At 35.2% G+C, this 9,907-nt stretch overlaps 1 protein-coding gene across 4 annotated transcripts; it reads left to right on the plus strand.

Annotated features, from left to right (window-relative positions):
- Positions 1 to 952: 952 nt before the first annotated feature.
- Positions 953 to 9,773, plus strand: LOC137021066 (uncharacterized). 4 transcript variants are annotated; one of them, XM_067387381.1, is made up of 7 exons: positions 953 to 1,253; positions 2,136 to 2,462; positions 2,853 to 3,086; positions 3,866 to 3,958; positions 4,230 to 4,337; positions 5,358 to 5,435; positions 8,295 to 9,773. In XM_067387381.1, the coding sequence occupies exons 1-7, from the start codon at positions 1,202 to 1,204 to the stop codon at positions 8,465 to 8,467; spliced, it is 1,065 nt and encodes a 354-aa protein (XP_067243482.1). In that variant the 5' UTR covers positions 953 to 1,201; the 3' UTR covers positions 8,468 to 9,773. The 4 variants fall into 4 exon arrangements, with proteins under 4 accessions (XP_067243482.1, XP_067243555.1, XP_067243409.1 ...); XM_067387454.1 differs by having other exon boundaries at positions 956 to 1,253; positions 3,866 to 3,937; XM_067387308.1 differs by having other exon boundaries at positions 959 to 1,253; positions 3,866 to 4,015.
- The last annotated feature ends 134 nt before the right edge of the window (positions 9,774 to 9,907 follow it).

The following is a 9,907-nucleotide window of genomic DNA, read 5'->3' on the forward strand; positions in this document are numbered from 1 at the left end:
TCATATATAATCTACTATTATGTATTATATCTGTCGCTGTAGATTATTCCCTAGAAGTTATCCATGAAGCTAGTTTTGATTAGTTAAAATCCAACGCAACACTTCTGTGTTCACGGATATGACGTAAGCAATTAATTTCCCACAAAATAGATATTTTTAGGCTTACTGTAGTGAATTTTTTTTCTAATAGATGAATGATTAAACACACTTTTTTCGTATTGCATGATGGATAAAAAGTTAATAAATTAAAAATAATTAAACTTAGAAAAGCAGGTCGTGCTGAAATGAGTGCAGCTGTAGTTGTAGTTTCCTCCTGCAGGTGTCGCTCTCTATGAGCTCTGAGCAGCTCCAGAACTCAACGCGTCTCATGACTCTCAGGTCCAGTAAACAGAAGATTGAGTCCAGACGGGCTGAAGGTCAGAATCATCTCTTCATTCTCTCTCTACAGACATGAAACACTAAAACATCATCACACACTCACTCAACGAGAGGAAGATCACAAACAGCTGCTGGAACAGTCACATGTAGGCCTTATTCTGCTTTAACTCTCAATGAAACAGTCTAAAGCAGTGATTCTCAAACCTGTCTTGGAGTACCACCAGCCTTGCACGTTTTGTATGTCTTTGCATGTCTATTAGTAGAGACCGCAAGACCTGAAATGGGTGTCATATAGGCGGAGACATACAAAATGTGCAGGGCTGGTGGTACTCCAGGACAGGTTTGAGAATCTCTGGTCTAAAGCATTTCATCAATACAACAAAGACAGACCCCGTTTTATTCGACTCTGAATTTTCAAAAAAAAAAAAAAAAAGTAGTTTGCATAATTTCTTATTTCACCTCATTTGGAAACAAGTCCTTCCCTCTTGTTGCTTCAAATAAGATTAGCACTTTGTTAGGAAATGTACCTGAAACTGTTACTTTATTTTACACCTTTCTCTTAGTTTCGCTGTCTTTTTTTAGATGTATTTTCAGTGCAAACTAACATCATCTTCCTTCCCCCATATGAGGGAACTTCCTCTTTTCTTGGTGAAGTGGTCAGATATTTCCTCATGGTTCAGTCCAGAGTGAGTCTCACCGTGAGGAGCTTCTTGAGAGCCAGAACACAGACGGACTGAAGAACAGACACTCATGTCTCCATCTGAAGCTGCATCCACACTCTTCTGCTGGGATTGGGCTCTTCTGGAAACTGGACTTTAGAGAAATGATGCTCATCTTTGGACTGATGCTGCTGCTGCTGCTGCAAACTGCTGCATGTGAGTCAACTTTCAGCTCAAACTGATCATGATGTTCAATCACATGAATCTCTGAGAGAAAAACACTGTAATATTACATTAAGAGTGTTAACAGAACTGTCTGCAGTGATCTAGACTAAGTGTTTCTGGTCTTATTTATAATGTGTGTTTGTGGAGTATTAACAAAATGTGAGAGGAAGTGTTTCTTTCTTAGTGTTCATTGGGCTAAAAAGTTAGATTTTTGTTTATTTATTTATTTGTTAATTCTTTGTTAAATGTGATGTCATAAAGATTAAGCCATTATTATAAAAGAGAGAAATGTCTGATTGAACAGAAAGTCCCAGACAAACAAAGACAAATTCTGCCAAAACTTCACTTTATTAACATTAATAAAGCATTTTAGAAACAACAAACTATGTAGACAGTGAAAGCATGATCAATCTTTAGATTTTGCTTTTTGACTTTTTGGCATACAAACTTTTACTTTAACATTTATTTTGTATTACACACTAAACCAAGTTAAATCTGTCCAGTAATATGATAATGTTCAGTAGCTAATTCGGGGTGAAACATAAAGTGTTAAGCATTTGTGTTTATGATGCAGATGAGCATCACTTCAGATGAAAAAAAATCTTCTGTTAAACTTATTCTTCTGTGGAATATTTATATCAGCAGTCACACCCTGCCTCTGTAGATGTTAAATTACAGAAAGTTTTCTGTGATGGGTAGGTTTAGGGTTAGGGGACAAAATAAACAGTTTGTACAGTATAAAAAGTCATTATGTTTCTGGAAAGTCCCCAGAAAACATGAAAACCCAATTTGTGTGTGTGTGTGTGTGTGTGTGTGTGTGTGTGTGTGTGTGTGTGTGTGTGTGTGTGTGTGTGTGTGTGTTTTGTTCTTCAGGTCTGGAGTTTAACTGCAGGTTTAATCAGTCAGATCCCTGTTACGCAGCTCTGGGACACAAACTCAATCTGAAGATGGTGGATGCTAGTATTTATCACCTGAAGATACAAAAGAGAATAAACAACAATCCAGATGATCCAGTTTGTAGAGTAAAGAATGACAAGATAAAGGAATGTGATCTTTTTAATAACAGAGCTGAAGTGACAGTCATTAATGGGACTCTGATAATAAACCGTGTGATCAGAGCAGATTCAGGGAATTACACTTTAAAACTCGATGGCTCAAACGGCACAGTAACATCTACAGATCTTCAAGTGAATGTTGAAGGTACAGTAACTCTCTCATCAGACTCATTACAATCTCATGATCTCCAAAGATCTCACTCTCATGAAAATGATTCAGTTGAATCTCTGTGAAGGTTATTAATTATTATTGTTGTTGTTGTTATTATTATTATTTAGACAAAAACATCTGTACTAAGACTATTTCAGAATTAAAAACTTGCATGTTGCTTACTATGTATTTGCCTATTGTTTAAAAGTAGTATGTGAAATCATTTCAAACAGTAATTTGCTACATTGTTGTCACATGACTAACCTATGCTGCAGTAATGTCCAGATATCATCTCAGCAATAAATGTGTTTAAAAATGTCTTGAAAATGACTCTGGTTACATAAAGAGTTGTGTGACTGTACTGTCATGTGTCCCTCCCTCCAGCTCCTATTGGCTCAGTGGAAGTGTCAATCAGCTGCTCCTCCAATGGGATGAAGTCAGTGTCCTGCTCCTCTGACGGGGATCAGCTCATCTACAGCTGGACTCTGAATGGCGAATCAATGATGGATGGAAACACCACCATTGAGCTGAATGAGGAAACTGATGGAAACATCATCTGTAGTGTGAAGAACCACGTCAGTCACGGACAGAAGAACATTAGAGTAAAACACTGTCCTGGTGAGATTTTAATACATGAATGTCCACATATTTGCTAAACAACAGCAACAGCAACAAGAGTGATGCAGATGAGTGAATCTCACCAAACCTGTCAAGAACATGTCAGTCACATTTCACCCCAAAATCAAAGAAATTATATTTTGTATGAAAAAAATGAGGATGTTTTTTTGCATTGTGACATCATAATACACTCCCTGAATTTTCTTTTTTCTAATCTTTAAAGATGTTTTTTTGTAAACACAATTATTCACAATGACAATTGTTATTTGATCCTTATTTCTGCGATTGCATCTGATAAATGTTTACTTAAGTGTAAAATGATGATTTTATTTAGCATAATTTAAAGTCAGAAAAATACTACCATTGTATATGTTACAATTTCATAATATATATATTTTTATAAATGTTATATTAGTTACAATTATTTATATATATTATATTATATCATAATTATTATAGTTACATTTTTGCTTACAGTAATGATGTGTATATATATATATATTTTTTTTTTTTGGCATTTTCCTCATCAGAGATTTGGAGGTAAATGTTATTTTGCAAAATATTAGTTACTATTTACAGTTTTGCTTTTATATTTGAAGTGAAATGTGACCTGGATGTGCCCTTGAAAGGTTTTCTTAGATTGAGACCAATTGATTCTCTTAATTGACCAATGATTCTTCAAAATGATGAATAATCTGCAGTCATTTGTGTTGACGGGGTTTAAGGTAATTGGTTCAGAGAAAGAATGCAGGTGATTCTGCAGTGATGTTTTATTACAGGATCAACTACTGCAGCTGTGACCTCTAGTTTGACCTCTACAGTGACCAGTAGCACACAGACATCAGATCATGGTACGAGTTTCTCACCATCTGGTACGAATCAAACCTCCACCCCCACTCAGAGTCTTGAAGCTTTCCCTTTATCGAAGTGTGAGTGTTGAGCTACAACAAATACTATAAATTACCCTAATAATAATGATGGCAATGAGAGGGCCACAGGCTTTTCTGTAGCTAAAATGATTTTTACTTTGATATTAATTACATTTAGTTGTTGTTCTTGTTGCTGTTGCAGTTGATTTGAATGAACTTTTAGAAGCATTTTTGGAGTTTGTTTTAAATGACCTTGTGCTTCTTTCATCCACAGTAATACAAATGTCTCTGATTGCGTTGGGCTGTGTTTCGCTGATCCTGATTCTGCTCTTCATCACCGCATGTCACTTTTACAAGAGGAAACAGCTCCAGTCGACACCAGGTCAGTTCATTTTGAATCTGTAATCACTAGGTTAAAATGTAATGCTGTAGCTGCAAATGCAAGCAGCAATTACAGAGCCAAACACATTGGTTAATATACCTCAAAATGCTGAGATTTGTGGCATATATGTTATATATGCTGCATAGATATTCAAAGACAATTGGTCCAAATGCCAGAAGTAGAAACATTACAGGTGTGGTGAAGATGATCTGAGCCAGTTTTAGTGGAGGCGAGTCATAAAAAAAAAATGCAAATTAGTTCAAAATTAGAACAATATTGTTCCACAAGCCTCATGAATATGTATAAAGAAAAATCCTGAGTTTAAACCTGATTATTTGGCTCACTCAACAGTGATTTTTGACCATCAGTTTTACTCATACATGATCATGATAAGCATAGCAAGGTTAAAGTCATGGGCCTCATTCATAAGGCACAAGCAGAATTATTTTTGTAAATCATTCAAAGCTTTTCTGACATAAATTTTTGTATTTCTGAGTTTGTACTTTCACAATTTAAGTTGGTATGAAAAGATTTACGCCAGATTTCAATGTATAAAAGGTGTGTAAAACATCCAAACATTTGGGTTATTTTGTGCAAACCAATGATGCTGCAATTTGACAAAAAACATTTTACATAATAAAATATATAATAACAAATAAGTTAACCAATTAGTTAAATGTGAAAATAAATTGCTAATTGTGAATGCATGCCCTGCTTATGAAAGCTTGGAATTCATTAACATTTATGTTTTAACTATAAAGTTTGTGAATCCAGAGGAGAGTTTATAGGATAGTCGTACATTTTACATGTAAATTACAATGAATTTACTCGTATATTAATGAAAGTTTTATGAATCAGGTCCAATAAATCTATGGTTGGAGAAGATTCTGTTCACACCTTTTTGTTGATGTGATGTCAAAAACTTGCATTATCTGTTATAGAGGCTAGTTTTGAAGGTAATCCGTTCATGATTGAAAAAACAGATTGGAGTCTGTTGCTAATCTCAGTTTTTCTCTTCAGCCCCTGCGGGAGATACGGAGCTCGTGTATGCTCAGATCTCTCATGACAAACACAAAAAGAGTGAAAAGAACAAATCAGGTAAGAGGGTATCAGTTACAGATAAGAGAAACTCACTATAACTACATCATATACAAACAAATACCACACAAGAATTGTGTTTTATTAGTCTCAGTCATTGAATTAGTGATGCTGCCTAACACTTAAGATTCTTTCACTCAATGTAAATGAAAACCTTCTTGTCATTGCAGATTGCTCTGTGTCATCACCCTTTTTAGACTAAAAGAAAAGATAATGTAAAAAGTAGTTTATGAGTTGCATCTGTCTTTTGAAATCATGTTGTTTACAGTTTAAAATCTGTTTAATGGATTCAGTAATGAAGATATTTTTTTCAAACTGGTGTCCAATAAGTGAGAATCTTGTCACCTTTATTTGAGTCGAATATTTCACTCTAAATCAGTCAGACAATTCAATTATATTGCTTTCACATCTAATGTTCAGTGCAAACCTCTTAAAGCATGTTTTCAAAAATGGACAATTGACTCTTTCTACAAGATGATGGAAAAACTTAAATTGCAGTGTTCACTACATAAGTCAAGCTTAACCTTTCAATACTTTTTATTACATGATTTGTTACATCTTAAAGTTTAAAGGATTAGTTCACTTTCCAATGAAAATTACCCAAGCTTTACTCACCCTCAAGCCATCCTAGGTGTATTAGACTTTCTTCTTTCTGATGAACACAATCTGAGAAATGTGAATAAATATCCTGACGCATCCAAGCTTTATAATGGCAGTGAATGGGACCAATGAGTATGAGCTGAAGAAAGTGCATCCATCCACATCCATCCACGTACTCCACACGGCTCCAGGGGGTTAATAAAGACCTTCTGAAGCGAAGCAATGAGTTTGTGTAAGAAAAATATCCATATTTAACAAGTTATGAAGTAAAATATCGAGCTTCCACCAGACCGCCTTCCGTATACAAGTTATGAAGAAAATGTAAACTGGCGTCACGTCAGTTAAGCTTTTTCTGTAAGTTGAATAGGGAAGAATAGGGAATAGCTTGTCGATCCGCTCACTGCCATTATAAAGCTCGGATGCGTCAGGATATTTATTAATATAACTCTGATTGTGTTCATCAGAAAGAAGAAAGTCATATACACCTAGGATGGCTTGAGGGTGAGTAAAGCTTGGGGTCATTTTAATTTGATAGAGAACTAATCCTTGAAGTTTAATTTCAATTGTATTAAGTAAAAGAAAAGGATAGGTCAAGAGCATAAATTTGTTGTTTTCAAAGATTATAATTTGTAAACTGCAATGGAAAGTTTTGGTTGTGGATTGCAAAATAAGTGCAAAAGTTTAGACTTCCATTAAAGAAGATGAATCTCATACAAATTAGTAAATAAGGTAATTGTTCTGTAGAGTAGTGAGTTGAACATTCATTTTTTTCTTTCTCTCTCTCTCTCTCTCTTTTTTTTTTAAACATGTTGCACAGCATTAATTTGTTCATTTGTTCTGTTTTTGCTACTTTCACAGTAAAACAGTTTCATTATTGAAAAGCATTTGTCAGTTTGCAGTTTTGGTACACTGTGAACCCGAATAAGTTGAGCTAACTCATGATGTTCCCTATTTTAAATAAGCAGAACAATCAAGTTTTGAGTTTGTAGAACTCATGCATGTTAATTGCTCCTAACTTCAAGTACTGAGTTAGCTAACTCATACATTTTGATAGCAATTTACATAAAATAATTTAATTCAATTTTATTTTGAGTCTTCTAGTAAATCAAATGAGTTATTTATTTTACTGTAAACCCTAATAAGAAAATTCAAAAAATGCTAACTTGCTAATTTCTTAAAGGTCCCGTTTTTCGTGTTTTTTTGAAGCTTTGATTGTGTTTATAGTGTGCAATATAACATGTGTTCATGTTTCGCGTGTAAAAAAACACAGTATTTTTCACATAATTTACTTATCTGTATACCGCTGTTTCCACTGTCATAAAAACGGGCTGATGACTTCCTTGTTCTATGAAGTCCCTCCTTCAGAAATACGTAACGAGTTCTGATTGTGCCAGCAGTTCCTGTGTTGTGATTCATCAGAAGCTTAGCGCACCTTGCCCGGAAAGGTCACGCCTCTTACCATAACGTGTGCTGCACATAGTTTTACATGTGGATTATTGTGGTGTTGTGCCGAATGAACACAAAAGACAATAATTCCAGAGAGACTGAACTCTTTAATCTCCACAAGCAGCGACAGAAAATGTACAACGTTAGCAATCACTCAGAAGAGTACCTCATACGGAAAACAGCCAAATACATAAACATAGTCCCCTCTTGTGGCCATTATGTGCACTGCAGTCCAACATTAACTATTGCAGTAAGGATACCACAATTATAATTTTCGGGAACCAAGTTAAACATAAATTGTAACCATTGATCTCTAAGTACAGCGTCCTTGGGAAGGCCAAACAAAGGTGATTGGACTGTGGGATGAAAATAACAGCGTTTCGACGGCATGGCGATAAACACACTCTTGCTCTTCTCCGTGGGAGCGCAACAAGACCACGCCCCCTTTTTTGTGTATTCCTGTGGGCGGAGGTTAGTCAAAAAAATGTTTTAGTGATGTCATTAAAGAAGGAAGTAGAGGGATGTAGTCCAAACTGGCCGTTCGATGTAGGCGACTTCTGTTAAATAAAATATCTCGCTTGGCATTGAACTTTGAGCTTTAAAATTTTACAGATTTTATTTATACTCTAACAACAACATTATACACTAACTAAAGTTTGAAACATGGGATCACGAAGAACGGGACCTTTAAAATGTTAACAATAGCATGGTAATAGCATGAAGTACAGCAGCTTAAAACATGTAACTTATCTGCACTCAAACCAAGCCACATAACTATCTTGTCCTGTCATAATTTCTGTTCTGCATCTGCAGAATCTCTCCCGACTGCTGATGTTGAATACGCTGCGGTCAGGCCGCAGACAAAGCGGAAGGAGAAGAAGGAGGAAGAGGTTCAATATGGAGAAGTTACGTTCACTCCGAACCGCTCAAACGCTCTCCAGGAGTCTAAGGAGGAGTGTGTGTACTCTCAGGTACAGAGACGCTAGTTTCAAAAGAAAAGTTGTGTAAATTAAATTAAAAGCCCTTGTTCATTTGTTCACTTTGGGAGTTTTAAAATTGATATAAAACATATTCATATGGAGTATCGGAAAAACGTTTTTGTAAATTCTTTTGTTTGACATGATGATCATTCATGTTAATGGTGGTATTGTATGTTGATATTATGTCATGTTATGGACTATCCCAGCTAACAAAACATGTTCTAGGTATGTTTTGCTGATGTTCCTATTTCTGAATGTACTCTAAACGTCCAAAAGCTTTTAATGTTTTAAAATGTTTTTCTTGGTTAGGCAAACGTTAAGGGAACATTCCATTTCATCAGTATGCAAACGTTATTGGAATGTTGCTTTTGAATGTTCTCTAAACATTCTGAAACGTTAGACAAGCGTCCAACTAAAACGTTTCAGAAAAAAAATGTTCCATGAATGAGGTGTAAATAATGTTTTTGTGCTAATATTTTGAAACATTATTAAACACCAGATGACTTTAAACGAACATTCTATTAACGTTTCTGGATGAATGTTTGTTCATAACTTTGCATTTCTGAGAATGTCCCCTGTCAGTCAGCTGGAAAAGAGTGTGAGTTTTAACCAATGTGTGTGGTTAAACTGAGATGTTGAGTAACCAAGCTGAAGGGGGAAAAAAAGAGGAAACCAAATGTGTTATTTTCCATCAGACTACCACTTCTGTTTTAAGTGCCTCATGAATTGTGCTGTGACTGTATAATGGCAAGAGGAAACATTAAATGAAGAACATTAATTGAAGGTTAATGTTTAAAGCATGTCAAACATCTGCATTTGCCCATCTGGGGTGAGTTGAAGTATAATTTGATATGAATTTTTTTGTGACAGGGTTACCAAAAATGTACAATAAAATAACAAATATCCCAATCCATATAACAACTTCCATTGCGGTCCTCAATATTATTAAAAAGGGTGGAGGCATGTACAAAGGAGATGAGAAAAATATCTCACAACAATCATAATATACATCCAATATTTACATTAAAACACAAAATAAACTATTTGTAATCATCAAACAACTATCTTTTAAAGGATTAGTTCACTTTCAAATGAAAATGACCCCAAGCTTTATTCACCCTCAAGCCATCCTAAGTGTATAAGACTTTCTTCTTTCTGATGAACACAGTCAGAGTTATATTAATAAATATTCTGACACATCCGAGCTTTATAATGGCAGTGAACAGGACCAAATAGTAATAAGTTCTTAAATTTCCTAAGTTCCTCAAATACAGAGAGCAGAGTAGAGGTCAGAGCGCGAGCAATTAAAGGGGCCGCAGCCTGAATCGGCGCATTTGTAATGATGCCCCAAAATAGGCAGTTAAAAAAATGAATAAAAAAAAAAATCTATGGGGTATTTTGAGCTGAAACTTCACAGACACATTCATGGGATACCTTAGACTTATA

The sequence above is a fragment of the Chanodichthys erythropterus genome, chromosome 1 (genome assembly GCF_024489055.1).
Source record: "Chanodichthys erythropterus isolate Z2021 chromosome 1, ASM2448905v1, whole genome shotgun sequence".
NCBI classification, from domain to species: Eukaryota; Metazoa; Chordata; class Actinopteri; order Cypriniformes; family Xenocyprididae; genus Chanodichthys; species Chanodichthys erythropterus.

Bases quoted from the DNA above. Each gene is read 5' to 3' on its own strand.
- LOC137021066 (XM_067387308.1), top strand. From the start codon at position 1,202: ATGATGCTCATCTTTGGACTGATGCTGCTGCTGCTGCTGCAAACTGCT. The intron at 1,254-2,135 runs GTGAGTCAACTT...TTTGTTCTTCAG, and splicing joins GCTGCTGCAAACTGCTGCAT to GTCTGGAGTTTAACTGCAGG. The intron at 2,463-2,852 runs GTACAGTAACTC...CCCTCCCTCCAG, and splicing joins TCTTCAAGTGAATGTTGAAG to CTCCTATTGGCTCAGTGGAA.